The sequence below is a fragment of the Saimiri boliviensis genome, chromosome 2 (assembly GCF_048565385.1).
Source record: "Saimiri boliviensis isolate mSaiBol1 chromosome 2, mSaiBol1.pri, whole genome shotgun sequence".
NCBI classification, from domain to species: domain Eukaryota; kingdom Metazoa; phylum Chordata; class Mammalia; order Primates; family Cebidae; genus Saimiri; species Saimiri boliviensis.
This window is the reverse complement of record NC_133450.1, coordinates 94,786,350-94,801,237: the sequence shown is the minus strand read 5'-3', so window position 1 is coordinate 94,801,237 and position 14,888 is coordinate 94,786,350. Positions and strand designations below refer to the sequence as shown.

At 44.0% G+C, this 14,888-nt stretch overlaps 1 protein-coding gene across 1 annotated transcript in view; it reads left to right on the top strand.

Annotated features, from left to right (window-relative positions):
- Positions 1-11,462: 11,462 nt before the first annotated feature.
- Positions 11,463-14,888, top strand: part of CGRRF1 (cell growth regulator with ring finger domain 1) — a 29,166-nt gene continuing 25,740 nt past the window's right edge. Inside the window, exon 1 of the mRNA XM_003930513.3 lies at positions 11,463-11,654. Within this exon, the coding sequence (XP_003930562.1) occupies positions 11,551-11,654 (104 nt within the window). The 5' untranslated portion in view covers positions 11,463-11,550. The remainder of the gene's footprint in view (positions 11,655-14,888) is intronic.

The following is a 14,888-nucleotide window of genomic DNA, read 5'->3' as shown; positions in this document are numbered from 1 at the left end:
TTCTCCTGGAAGTAACATTCTAATGGGAGCAAGGAAGTGACAGACAAGAGCATAGCAAACAATATTGTATGTTAGAAGGTGATTAGTGTTATGGGAGAAAAAATAGAAAAGGGGAGGTTGGGAGTACAAAGGAAGAGAGATTTCTAATTTTAAATAGGATAGTTGAGTCCTCACCAGGAAGGTGATGTTTGAGCAAATATTTGAAAGTGAGAATAAAAAAGGGGGACTGGGTGCAGCACCTCATGCCTGTAATTCCAGCATTTAGGGAGGCCAAGGCAGCAGGATCCCTTGAGTCCAGGTGTTCGAGATCAGCTGGGCAACATTGTTAGACCCCCATCTCTACAAAAAAATGAACAAAATTATGTGAGCATGGTGGTGTGTGCCTGTAGTTCCAACTACTTGGGAGGCTGAGGTGGGAGGATCGCTTTACCCCAGGAGGTCAAGGCTGTTTGCAGTGAGCCAAGTCTGTGCCACTGTACTCCAGCCTGAGTGACAGAGCAAGACCCTGCCTCAAAAAAAAAAAAAAAAAAGAGGGAGAGAGATTTTTATACTTCCAGCCCAAGGGAACAGGACACAGCATGGCCCAAGGGTGCTGTACTTGGGAACAGAATGAACAATCAGAAGCTGTGGAAGGTTGGCTTTGCAGTGGGTGGGGTACTCAATACTCAAGAGGGTGGGATACTCCCAAAGGAGTTCAGGGAATGCCACCCCCAAATATGATGCTTTGGTATGCCTATTACTTTGACGTGTGGACACATGGGAAGCAAGGGTCACAGGCAGGGGCTTTCTTCGAGCATCCCCCAATCTGCCTGAAGATGAATCCTGCAAAAGGAATCTGATTGTCATGAATTCCCCTTTCTGGGAATCTTATTAACCATATCAACCTGGGAAGATGAGCTTGGATTGCAGGAGAGGAGACTAGAAGTGGGCCCATCCCCAGAGAGATGATCACCTATGTTTTTGAAGGCTGTTTTAAGACAACTTTTATTACCCAAGTGACTTTTTATCTGTATAACAAGACAACCTTTATTCAGCAACATTTCCTCCCCTCGCTTTTCCATAACTTTTGTCACCACCCAGCCTTGGAAGCCCAGAGCCACTATTCCTGTCTGTAGCTCAGGATGCTGTATAAGCTTCACTCATTTGACCATACTTTGAGTCTCAGATTTTGTGGGATTTTCATGCATACATCCATGACTAAATATGGCTTTTCTCCTATTAATGTCGCATGTCAATTTAATTTTAGCCCAGCCAAAGAACCTAGAAGGGTAAAAAGAAGCTATTTTTCCCTCCCCTATAGCTCTTTGTTTCCTGCAGGAGGATGGATGTGATGGGCTTATTTGGATAATTATTTGGGGTAACAGGGAACTGAAACCCACTACTCACGGATAAGCAGGCACTGTGCCTGTCCTGATAAGGAGGGCTGTTTGGCTAGGGGACTTTATCCATGGGAGCGGAGTAGGGAAAAGGACTTGAGGTTAAGCCATTCCCAATTTCACCAGTTGAAAAGTAGTACGAAATATTAGACCTTAACTTCAGGACTTGCACCATAGGAAGTCAAAACCTCTAGAATGACCAGAAGGGCAACCAAGTTTTCTAGTTATTTTTTTTTTCTCTTTTACCGTCTGACTCTGACTGAAGCAGGCTGAATCAGAGAAGCAGACTCACACAGCAGAGCAGAGACTTTGAAGACTGAGCTGCCTTTCCGTATCTTGATTGTGACTACAGTTACATGACCTCTATACATCTGCAAAAACTCATATCCGTACACGGCGAACATGGTGAACATTACTGTATATAAATGAAATATTAAATTTTAAATACTTTTTTGTTTGAGAGGGGGTCTTCTTTGCCACTCAGGCCAGAGTGCTGTGGCACGATCTTGGCTCCCTGCAACCTCTGCCTCCCTGGTTCAAGCGATTCTCCTGCCTCAGCCTCCCGATTAGCTGAGACTACAGGCACGTGCCACCATGCCCAGCTAATTTTTGTATTTTTAGTAGAGACAAGGTTTCACTGTATTGGCCAGGTTGGTTTCAAACTCCTGACCTTGTGATCCACCAACCTCAGCATCCCAAAGTGCTGGGATTACAGGCATGAGCCACCCCACACTCAGCCTTAAATAAGTATTTTTTAAAAAGAAAAAGAATAGCCTGTGGAGAGCAGAGGCAGAAGGGCACTATTCAGGAGGCTACTGTGGTAACCCAGGAAAAGACAAGCCTGGACCAAGGTGGAAACAGTGATTTGGTGAGAAGTGCCCAGAACCAATAGAATTTTTTGTACCAGGGTTTCTCAACCTCAGCAATATTGACATTGGATAATTGGATAATTTTTTTGTTGTGAGCAGGCTGTGCTATGCATTGTAGGATATTTAGCAGCATTCCTGGCCTCCACCCACTAGAGAGGCCAGTAGCAACTTCCTAGTTGTGACAAACAAAAATGTCTCCAGACATTGCCAAATGTTGAAGTGGCAGGGAGGAACGCTCCCAGCTGAGAACCACTGTTCTAGATGAATGTCCTAAGCTTTGGGTCACAGACTGAATACCGCATTCATCATCAGCGTCGGCTCAGTTGGAGCAGGCTTCAGATAGCCTCCTATCACTACATAGGTATAGACAATAGAAGCCCAACATGTGAAACCAGGAGAAGTTCAGGGACTTGGAAGTTCAGTGGGCTATAAAGAGTGACGCTGTTAGGTTCTGCCAAAGTACTGTAAGATTTTTCACAGTTTCTGTTATCGATGAGCTGATATCAAAATTGTACTTTGAGTTCCATTTGCCAATTTCTCAAGTTTCAAACTCAAAGTGAGGACACTTTTTATATTTCTACCTATTGATATTTCCAAATTGAGATAACTCTGACCTTCCAGGAAAGAATGTGGACTATAGAAAGACCATATGAATGAAAGGTTTGGCAGCTCCAGGAAATATATAAGGGAGATTATAACTTTCAAAAACATGTTAATGTTTATTGCATTTCTCGGCCAGGCACAGTGGCTCACACCTATAATCCCAGCACTTTGGGAGGCCAAGGTGGGTGGATCACCTGAGATCCGGAGTTCAAGACCAGCCTGGCTAACATGGTGAAACCCCACCTCTACTAAAAATACAAAAACTAGCCAGGCATGGTGGCATGCACTGGTAGTACCAGCTACTTGGGAGGCTAAGGCAGGAGAATCGCCTGAACCCAAGAGGCGGAGGTTGCAGTGACCCGAGATCACACTACTACACTCCAGCCTGAGTGACAGAGTGAGACTCTGTCTCCAAAAAAAAAAAAAAAAAAAAATCACGTTTCTTTTATGATGCCTTCTCCTTGGTCAGTCAGAAGTATCTATCAGCATCAAAGAATAAATAGAACTGTGATGTCAGAAATTAAAAAGAAAAACCAGCTTTTGACTTTTAAAATAAGATGTTTGAATCTCAAGAAACACAGTCATCTTGAAAAAGCCAGACACTACCAAGAAAGAAAGCCTTTATAAATTTTTAAAGTTCAGTTAACATTTCAAAATCGAGACCTTGGCAACAGTAAGAGTGGTATTTAACGTATTATACAGCAGGGAAAGTGAGGCTATGATATGAAGAAAGTACCTGCTGAGTGGGAAGGAAGGCAAGCCTTCTGCTTCGGATCTGCCGGAGTGTGGGGAGGAGAAAGGGCTAGAGCAAGTGCCGGACCATATCCGCCCATTCTGGCTTCCCCCTTGGTGAAATGGCCATATATGCAAAGCAGCTCCTAAAGTCTGAAGGAGCAGAGAGACCAACGAAGGAGCCAGACAAATCCAGTTTGTTGGTTTTGTGTGATTTATTAAGGAAACACAGAAATGTTGTCTTGGGCAGCTGCAAGACAATTAGATCTCTGCACTGCAACACCCCAGACCCAGGGCTTGTATCTTGGGAAAAGAGTATATGTGCTCTGGAAGGAATGTGTAGGTGGCTATGGGTGTCAGAGCAGAGCCTATGATTTCTGCAGCAACACGGGTTGTTTTGGAGGAAACTTACAGTGAATAGGTGTTCCTGTTAGAGAAACACCTGCTTTCCAGGCCTCTGGTTTAATAAAGCGTGACCAGAGTGACTCCATCTTGAGTGGGTAGCTAAGCACTCACAAGACACCTGTAAGGTTAATACTTCTGGTCTGAAAATAGCCACAACTCAAGCTGACCATCACTTATAATTGCAGAACATTTATGACCATACAGAGCATCTCCCACAAAGCCTTCAGAATGTCCAGATGTCTTAAGAGTGCAGCCTACTTTACTTAAAGATACCATCAATGAAGGATTAATGGTCATCCGTAACACCAAGAGCCCCTACCTTTAGCCAGCATATCTGCATGTTCCAAGTTTATTATTGCTCCTTGTAGTTTCTTATAAGTATAGAGGAACTAGCAAACGATGGAGTGTTTGTTCTCCTGCTGAAGACTCCTACTTTGTAACAGGGTAGTTTCCAATAAACTTGCTTATTTTACTGTTCTCTTTGACTTGCCTCAAAATCTTTCCTATGCGAGATCCAAGAACCTACTCTTGGGATCTGGACTGGGACCGTCTTTTCTAGCAACGTTTCTACATAAAGAGCAATACATCAATGAGATATTTTAAAGGCATTCTCGACTCAGGGTTAGTCAGAAGTTACATGACAGATCAGCATTTAAAATAAAGTCACTTGGCCAGGCTTGGTAGCTCACTGCTGTAATCCCATCACTATAAGAGGCCAAGGCAAGAGAATCGCTTGAGCCCAGTAGGTTGAGGCTTGCAGTGAGCCATGATCATTGTGCTCCAGCCTGGGTGAAACAGCGAGACTCTGTCTCAGAAAATAAAATAAAGTCAGTTTTGTCTCCACCTCCCTCCAGACTGGAATATTGGGTAGGTGGGTGATTGTAGTGAAAGCATCCAAATACGTGGGGTATTGGGGCTAGGGCAGTGCCTCATGCCTGTAATCCCAGCACTTTGGGAGACTGAGGCAGGTGGATCACTTGAGGTCAGGAATTTGAGACTAGCATGCCCAGCGTTGTGAAACCCCATTTCTACCAAAAATACAGAAATTAGCTGGGTGTGGTGGCAGGTGTCTATAGTCCCAGCTACTTGGGAGGCTGAGGCAAGAGAATCTCTTGAACCCGGGAGGCAGAGGTTGCAGTGAGCTGAGACTGCACCACTGCACACCAGCCTGGGCAACAGAACAAGACTTCATCTCCAAAAATAAAAAATTACAAAATTAAAAAACAAATAGGTGAGGTGCTGGAGAAACTGAAGAGATTGGAGGTGGTAGTCCACTTTCCCTCTAGGAAAGGAGGGGCCTTGCATTTGGCTTCGCACCACCTGCACTGTGGTGCTAGAGCAATGGTGTTTGGTGGCAGAGGTAGCCTGATTGGGTGTCCTGAGACAACTGTTGGTCCTCACTAGCCCACATGTGACATATGCAAGAATCTACATGTTTACCTATTCCCCCCAGTAAGTAACATTGGAGATGGTGAGCAGTCTGGTGAACTAGCAGAGCTAAGGAGCCATCATTTATGAGGGTTTTACAATCACAGGTAAATGACTAGAACCCTGGATCTCTGCAGTGAGGGCTAGCCTGGTACCACAAAAAGCCAGATTAAACCTGCTTCACCTTAGTGAGGACCTACAGGTGTCATGCAGAGCTGAGGTCTTATTTCCCTGACCCCCACCATCAGGTCATGTGAATACCTTGTACAGTCAGATACTGACTTCAGAAGAATCAAGAGAAGAGAGAGGAGAGACTAAAAATTTTCTTGAACCTGACCAGCTTCCTAAAAGGAGCAATTAAACTTGAAGAGTCTAAGATACTTTTTTGTTTTTAGACGGAGTCTTGCTCTGTCAGCCAGGTTGGAGTGCAGTGACACAATCTTGGCTCACGGCAACCTCAACCTCCTGGGTTCAGGCAATTCTCCTGCCTCAGCCTCCTGAGTTGCTGGGATCACAGACACCCGCCACCAAGCCAGCCTAATTTTTGTATTTTTAGTAGAGACAGGGTTTCACCATGTTGGCAAGGCTGGCCTCGAACTCCTGACCTCAGGTGATCCGCCCACCTCAGCCTCACAAAGTGTTGGGACTACAGGCGTGAGCCACCATGCCTGGCCTAATATACTTTTTATTGATAAATTTAAGCTCACATTGTCTTCTCTTTTTACCCTGTCTAATACTTACTGGGGGTGGGGGTGGTTCTTTCTTTTTCTTCTTTTTGAGTCAGGGTCTTGCTGTTTTCTTTTTCTTTTTTTTTTTTGAGACAATGTCTTTCTGTGTCACCCAGGCTGGAGTGCAGTGGCATAATCACAGCTCACTGCAGCCTCAACCTCACTGGCTCAAGCAATCCTCCTGCCTCACCCAGTTAATTTTTAATTTTTTTTTTTTTTTTTTTTTTTTTTTTTTTTTTTTTGAGACGAAGTTTCGCTCTTGTTACCCAGGCTGGAGTGCAATGGCGCGATCTCGGCTCACCGCAACCTCCGCCTCCTGGGTTCAGGCAATTCTCCTGCCTCAGCCTCCTGAGTAGCTGGGATTACAGGCACGTGCCACCATGCCCAGCTATTTTTTTGTATTTTTAGTAGAGACGGGGTTTCACCATGTTGACCAGGATGGTCTCGATCTCTTGACGTCGTGATCCACCCGCCTCGGCCTCCCAAAGTGCTGGGATTACAGGCTTGAGCCACCGCGCCCGGCCAATTTTTAAATTTTTTATCGAGACAGGGTCCCACTGTGTTACTCATGCTGGTCTCAATTCCTGGGCTCAAGCCATCTGCCTGCCTTGGCCTCCCAAAGTGCTGGGATTACAGGCATGAGTCACCAGGCTGGGTCTGGGGTGGGGTTTCAAGCAAAACTAGATCAGTTAGAGATAATAAAGAACTGCCATTCTTCCTGCTCATTTGAGAGTTAAACTTTTTTTTTTTTTTTGAGACGGAGTTTCGCTCTTGTTACCCAGGCTGGAGTGCAATGGCGCGATCTCGACTCACCGCAACCTCCGCCTCCTGGGTTCAGGCAATTCTCCTGCCTCAGCCTCCAAACTTTTTTTTTTAAATAAAAACCTAATATAGATACTTTGTGCTTCCAAATAATCTCATGGAGAAAAGCTTCTTTCATTCCTTTATTAATTCAATAATGTGACTACCCCACATCTGCTAGGTACTGGTCGCACAAAGATTAATTAGGTGTCATTCCTGTGCTCAGAGAGCTGGGTACCTAGCAGGCTAAATACATGAGTGAGCAGGGGCTCACACCAGAAATAGGAGGGTCCCCATACGGTCACATACTGGTTGCTCTGGAAGAGGCATCTCCACAAGGGTTTGGAAGCATACAGGAAGTCTTGCTGGAGAAGGGAGCTTCAGAAAGGAGTCCTTAAAGGTAACTAAAAGTTAGCCAGGAGAGGGATGGGGAGGAAAGAAGAAGCGCTTTCCAGATAAGGGAAGAAATATGCACGGCCAATTCTGGGATCTGCAAATGGCTCATTTCACTAAATTAAAGATTGCTGTCCTCTTCCCCCTCCCCAACCCCCAAATTTTAATTTCTCTGAAGTCAGGACATACCTAATAATCCACAGCATCTTACAGTTTTTAATCTTGGTGATAGATAAAGTAAAGGTCCAGGTTAAAATGTTAGTGTGAACGAAGTTTAAGTCTGCCTGGGCCTTTTTTATGGCCTTATGCTTAATTTTGTCATTGCGATTTTATGTCCACCTTCTTGGAATGGGTCACCCAAAGAGTATGAGCTTCAGGCCTTGAAAATCTGCGTCTGTAATATCTCTAGTGTGTTTTAGAAGATTGGTAATTCAGTGGGGCTAAGATTAGTGTTTGTAAGGAGGAGGGGATGAGGGAAGGGGAACAAGGATGAATGGTGAGAGACTGGAGATTTAGAATCCATTCTTCTTGGGGAAGAAGCCAGAAACCTCAACTCCTGCCTCTCTCCCATATGCCATGTCCATTCTAGCATTGTCTTATATACTTCTATGACAGAGACGCTTACTTCTCTTTTAATTTTTTCCTCCATCTATAAGTAAGAGGACTCTCTAGTGTAGACAAGCACATGACTATCTTGAACAAAGACTGTGTTTTCCAGCATCGCTTGCAGGTAAATGTGGGCATGATGCTGAATTTGGATGTATGATGTGTCCCTAGAGTATCCTTAAATAGAAATGGTGTCTCATTTTCCCTCCCTTTCCTCCTCCCTGCTAACAGGAATATGAACCTGATGGCTGGAGCTGAAGCAGCCATCTTGGATCATGAGGTGATCTTAGGAATGGGAGCTGCAAATGGTAGAGAGAAATAGAAGCCTGAGTCCCTTGCACTGTGCAGCGCTACATTGGCCCTGTATTGCCTACCTCTGGACTTTCACTTGAGAGAGAAATACACTTTTATGATCATTAAGATACCATTTTTGTTGATTTTCTGTCACTCACAAATAAAATCATTTCCAATTAATAATTCACTTTGCTGCAATTCCTGATGACTTTGCTAATCAGAGGTGGCAATATTTCTTGCCTGGCCTTTTGAAAGAATCTATTAATTAACGTCCCTATATTCACTCGTATCTGCCTCAGCCTCTTTCCAATTAGTTTTGCATACAATAGCCAAAGTGATTGCTACAAAATGCAAATAGATTGTCACACATACCCCCTTCGATCTTGTCAGTGGATTCTCATTGTTCTTAGTGTAAATTTATGTAGTTAAAATGGCATGATTCCTGTATGGTCTGGGCCCTACCTGTCTCTCCATCTTCATCACATACGCTGTTCCTTCTCACTCACTATGCTTTAGCCACACTAGTCTTTCAGTTCTCACCTCAGGGCCTTTGCATGTGCTGTAGCTTTTGCGCTAAATGCTATTCCTCCCTTCCTGTTCTTTTGCCTCTCTCTCAACTATTCATTCTTCCAGGAAGGTTTCCCTGTTCTACATTATATCCCCCTCATTTTCCCCATCATATGCTCTCACAACTGCCTGTACTGTCTCTTTCTCTCTGAGATGGAGTGTCCCTTTGTCACCCAGGCTGGAGTGCAGTGATGCAGTGAGTGGAGACTCACCTCCACCTCCCAGGTTCAAGCGGTTCTCGAGCCTCCTGAGTGGTTGTGACTACAGGCATGCACCACCACAGCTGGCTAATGTTTGTATTTTTCGTAGAAACAGCGTTTTGCCATATTTCCCAGGCTGGTCTCAAACACCTGGCTTCAAGTGATTGGCCTGCCTCAGCCTCCCAAAGTGCTAGGATTACAAACATGAGCCACCATGCTTGGCTACCCATATTTCTCTTTTTTAGCGACACGTATCATAATTCTGCCTTTATATTTTGTTCATGATTCTTTGGTTAACATTTATCTCTTCCCTGAGATACTAAGCTCCATAAAAGCAGGGATGTGTCATTTTTTGATGATTATTGTATCCCTAATTGCTTTCTAGAGTGTCTGACACTTATGTGACACTCAATAAACATTTTCTGAATGAGTAAATGAGGGAAAAGTAGAAGTCGAGTCATGTAGAACTGGGTATGCCACGCGAGGGCTTTGGGAACTTTGTCCTCAACGAAATATAACAAGACAATCAAGGGTTTTTGGCAATGGAGTAAAGTATGTGCTGTGGAAAAATCGTTTTTACTATCAGTGTGCAGAATACATTGGAAAATCTGTGCTGAAACTAGAGAGACAAGTTTCAGTGGCCATAGCAGATATCCCAGTGGGAAATGATAAAGACTCTAGTTAAGTTTGTATTAGTTCTTGCTCTTGTTGAGAATTCTTCAAAGTGAATCAGTTTGGGTCTCACTTTTCTCCGCTGCTGGTTTGAGATTTGGCTTTCATATATTGGTTAGTGAATTATCCTTATTCATCGTCCCAATATGTTGCTGCTATTTTATATTTCCTGTTCTTGTTTTGTAGATTTACATTTTAATCTCTTTACTGTAATTTTAGTGAACTTGAGGAAGAAAAATTTGATGTATGTGTTTAATGTCATTTTAACTTGGAACCTCCTACATTTTCATTTCATTGTAGAAATTATTGTTGTTGTTGTTGTTGTTGTTGTTGCAATAAAACTGCCTTTCGGATTGGCTAATATTTTTGTTAACTAACAATATCAAACGATAGCAAACTGTGGATGAAAGAGTGGGAATACAAATTGGTACAACATTTCTGGAGAGCAGTATTTCTACAAAGTCTTTAAAAATGTACTTTTTTTTTTTTTTAACCATAGTTCCATCTTTAGTAATTTATCCTAAGGAAATACTTTAGCTGTAGGGATGTTCATTGCAGTGTTGTTTAGAGCAATGAATAATTGTCCAACGATTGAGGGCTGATTAAACTATATACTTTCACAAGTCAGATATATAGTAATTAAAAACTGTTTTGTAGAAGTAAGTTTCTCAAACAGTGCTGCTCCAGAGAATATGTGGTCATTTGCCAAGGAATATGTGAGGCCATAGGATAAACTTAGTTTATCTTTCTCAAGCACAAATTTTATTGGTGACTTAGGAGGGTGACAGAGGCTACCAGTTACCTATCCCAATGTCCATCCTCTTTTTCTTCCTCAGTAACAAAACTCTGATTTGTAGCAGAGTGTGTTGCTGCTTACAAATAGTAAGACGACATATCCCCATTCTGTGATGTAGATAGATGTGGCTTTAGGATGACATGCAAAGCAATGAAGTGTCAATGAAGTGTTATCAAAGACTTTCAGGGAGGCCACCTCGATGGAGCTGACTCATGGGGTTGAGACGAGGGAGCGGGCATTTAGCTACTTTCTGTACTTTTTAAAAAGCTTCCGCGTGATAAAAAAAAAATTTTTTTTTTAAATTATTCTTAAAGTGGAAACGAATACAGGTTCCAATGTTTGGCTAATTCTAACTTGAGGAGTCTAAGAAGAGAAGAACAAGAGGAGGGTATGGGAGGAAGCGGATGTTTTATTTCTAAGAGAATCTTGGATACGCTGATGTTCCTCTACGGCTAAGTCCAATCTGAAAATGCTAACAAGTCTCATATAAATTGCTTGTGGGAGAGACTCCTTTTTCGTATTTTCACTGTGCCTATGGTTATTTCGTTTTGTAGAACCCAAGATGCCCGCCCTCCTCCTCCTCCCCCTCCTTCCAAGTTTGCCTAAGACATAATGCGCAGGGTTTCAGGATTTAGAAACGCTGCACGTAGATTTCGGACTCCGCCTCCCTCTGATTTCAGAAAGCCTGCATTACCCAAGGCCGGGACAGAACTGGCCCTCAAGTCTATTTAGAATTTGCCGGCAGAACTGCAACGACCACCGGGCCACCGCGTCTAAGACGCCCGCTGGGTACCAATCCCTCGAGTCGGGGGCGGTGCGAGTCGTCCCCCACGTCTGCGTAGCCAATAGCTCGGGACGGGAGCGGGAGGGGCGTGGCGGGTCCTGCAGGCGGCGCCGTGATTGGTACGCCGGCTCCTGCTGCCCGCGAGGCTGCCCTAAAGTCTAGCTCACGAGAACCCCAGGCGAGTGCGGATCTACAAAGTTTGTCCGCTCCGGGGCACCGTAGTGACTTTTAGCCTGGCCGGGCTGGGCTGGGCTACGCGGCGGCGGGAGCCGGGTTCAGCCCGGAGCGAGACCCTGATGGCTGCGGTGTTTCTGGTGACCCTCTATGAGTACTCGCCGCTTTTCTACATCGCGGTGGTGTTTACCTGCTTCATCGTGACCACCGGCCTGGTACTGGGATGGTAAGTGTTCCAGGAGTGAGAGACGAAGGGGCGGACACTCCGGGCGTGGGGTCGCGACGAACTGCAGGGGGCGCAGGAGCCGGAGGGTTGCGGGCCCGAGGACGTCGGGGATCCGGTGTCCCCCGGTGCCTAGGACTCCGACTTTCTCTAGGAGGAAGATAAGGTGGACGCTGCACCTGCGTCACTGCCCAGCATCACCGTTTGGTCCGCGTCGCTTGGGGCACCTTGGGGTGGTACCGGATTGGGGTGTTTTACTCAGCTTTGTTTCTAGGCGATAAAGCAGCCAGGAGGGGCTTGGTCTCGGTGTTGGGAGAAAGTGCCCCTCCGTTTGGCTTCTGTTCTGGATTCGGGCCTACTGTGTGTTTAGAATGACTCAGTCAGCTGTGCTACGGTGCACAGACTGGGTGGAGAGTGAGCGAGGTTCCTAGTTGTGATTCTGACCTGAATGGAGCCCTTAGCCTCAGATCTTTCAGCGTAACTAGGAACTGAACTGTTATCATTTGAGAGTTTAATGGTTTCTATGTAGATTCCACACCTTTTGAAGTACTGTTTAAGTCGACAGAATTGTAAAGTCATAATTTTAGAGCTGGAAGAGACCTTGGAAATAAGTTACACTGAAAACAGGACAGTTGCCTATTGGATACAAGGAGAATGGACTGTTAGATAACCGCTGAGCAATTCTTCCAGTCTAGCGGTTCAGTTTCTTACTTGAGATGCTGTTGTATCATGTTTAGACAAGCCTTGTAAATAATACCGAGTTGAAACCGTGTTACTAGCCCACAGCAGTTTTTCTAGGCCACAGCCTCCAGAGTCCCTTTGAGAAGATAATAGTTACAAAAAGATCAAACAGCAATTCTAAGTGGATAACAGCCATAGTCTGAAGAGGTCAGAGAAGACTCTGTTGAAGAGACAGACATGAGCTGGATTTCGGAGAATGAGTATTTTGAAAAATAAATGGAGTCAAATGTAAATAGTAGGGAAGAAGAGGCATTTCAGAAAAAGCAGGCTGGGCATGAGCAGAGGGGCAGAGGAGAACATGTTAGTGAATAAAGAAGGCTGTGGAAAACGAGTTTTAAAATAGCCTTTGGTTGCCTATATTTGATTGCCCTTAAGAACACGGACCCTTGTCAGTTTACGAAAATATATGCCATCTTTAGCAAGTGACCGAAGTTTTGACATTTCCACATTGTCCCTCACCCTACTAGCAATAGAGCCTAGAATTCCTTGCCTTGTTTGTGGGTGAGGATTGGAAATACAAATTACTTGTATGTGAGAATAAGATTGGAAAACAAAGACCAATCTTACACAATTGGTTATTGACCCATCAGACTTTATTGCTATTGTTCATTACATGAAAGTTTGTCATTGGAATTAGGAAGGTGTTGTCTATGTGAGAAAAGCAGTCTTAACACAAGATTTTTAAATGACTATAATGTTAGTGTTATTCTCTTAATGAAACATAATTTTCCTCCACTAAGGAAAATAGTAACTAGTTGATAATTGCCTTATGTGCTTTAATTTTTATTTTAAGCAGGCCAACTAATTAGATATCTTAGATACCAATCTTTAGTATTGGGAAGAGGGTAGGCAGGAGCCTTATGTTTGTAGTGGTTAACAGACAGACTTTGGAGTCAGACAGTTTCAAATCCTGGCTCTGCCAGCTTTAAGACTTGGTTTGAAATTTTAATAACTGCCAAATCACCCCATTTGGGTAAGACTCTTACAAGAGTGGAAGCCCATGGAGTTGTAGAATGTTTGGAAGTCCGGGCTAAGCACTGCTGAGACCAGAAGACCATTTAAATGCCAGTCACTTTCATCCTGATTTAGATCTAACCAGTGACCTTGAGCCTAACCCAGCCATTCTCTCCGAGTTAGCTTTGCCCCTGTAGATAAGCTTTTTACTATGTTTATTTGCAAACTTAAGTCAAGGCCACATATTTATGGACTAGAAATGGTGAAAACTGGGATACCATGTAGATCTCATAAAAACATCTTTCTAATAGTACCTCAGTCAGAAGGGCAAACTAGTTAATACACATGTTTTTCACCCTTCTCATTGTTTTGTTTTGTTTTAACTTCCCATAATACCATCCCTATCGGTCATGTGTTTTCGCTGTCATGGTTTTCCCCTTAGTACTACTCTGAGTTTTTCACCATTTGCTTCTTTCCACTGTTTACCATGTCCACCTGCACTGTGTGGTAGTCGAGAAAGAACAGGAGCATCTGATTATTGGAATCCCAATAGCAATAGCAAAGAGGCATGCAGCTGGAAGTATAGTTCACCATGTGACAGTTTCTGTGCGCTCTGATAGCTTCTGCCAGGCGCTAAGCACAAAGACACCCAAAAGGCCATTTACACCCTTTAACAATTTCAAATAATCAGGGACCATGACTCAGTAAGTACTCCCAGCCTCCTCTTGACTGCAGTTTATTAAGCTGTTGACCTCAGCTTCATACCACCCTCTGCCTTGCGAATCTAGGGCAAAACTCTAAACTACATTTCTTCTTTGCAAGCTGACTACCTATTGGGCTTTGCCAACAAGGGAGGGAGACTGGAAGGCTGGAAGGGATGAAGAGACTTGCTGCTTTCTGTTGGTTTCTTTTTTGTTTTTCACTTGGCATTAATAGTTGGTCCCACTTATTCCAGTTTATGCTTCCCTACTCTGTGCTAGAATCAGCGTTATGCACTCCCTTAAAGCTACCAGTATCCTTTCCTCAGATCTGAGTCCTGAGCTCCGTAGTCTCTTCTCCAAAGTTCTAAACTACGTAATTTTCTTTTTCTTTTTTTTTTTTGAGACGGAGTTTCGCTCTTGTTACTCAGGCTTGAGTGCAATGGCGCGATCTCGGCTCACCGCAACCTCCGCCTCCTGGGTTCAGGCAATTCTCCTGCCTCAGCTTCCTGAGTAGCTGGGATTATAGGCACGCACCACCATGCCCAGCTAATTTTTTTTTGTATTTTTAGTAGAGACGGTGTTTCACCATGTTGACCAGGTTGGTCTTGATCTCTCGACCTTATGATCCACCCGCCTCGGCCTCCCAAAGTGCTGGGATTACAGGCTTGAGCCACTGCGCCCGGCCCGTAATTTTCTTTATTCTCTTTTCTCTGCTCTCTTGTCCTAGGAGTGATAGCTGCTTCCTGCTGTTGCTACTTCTTATCAAATAAGTAGCGACTCCGTGTCCTCTGTTTGTCTTTTTAAGTTCTTCAACATACGGTTAACATTATTCATATTAAAA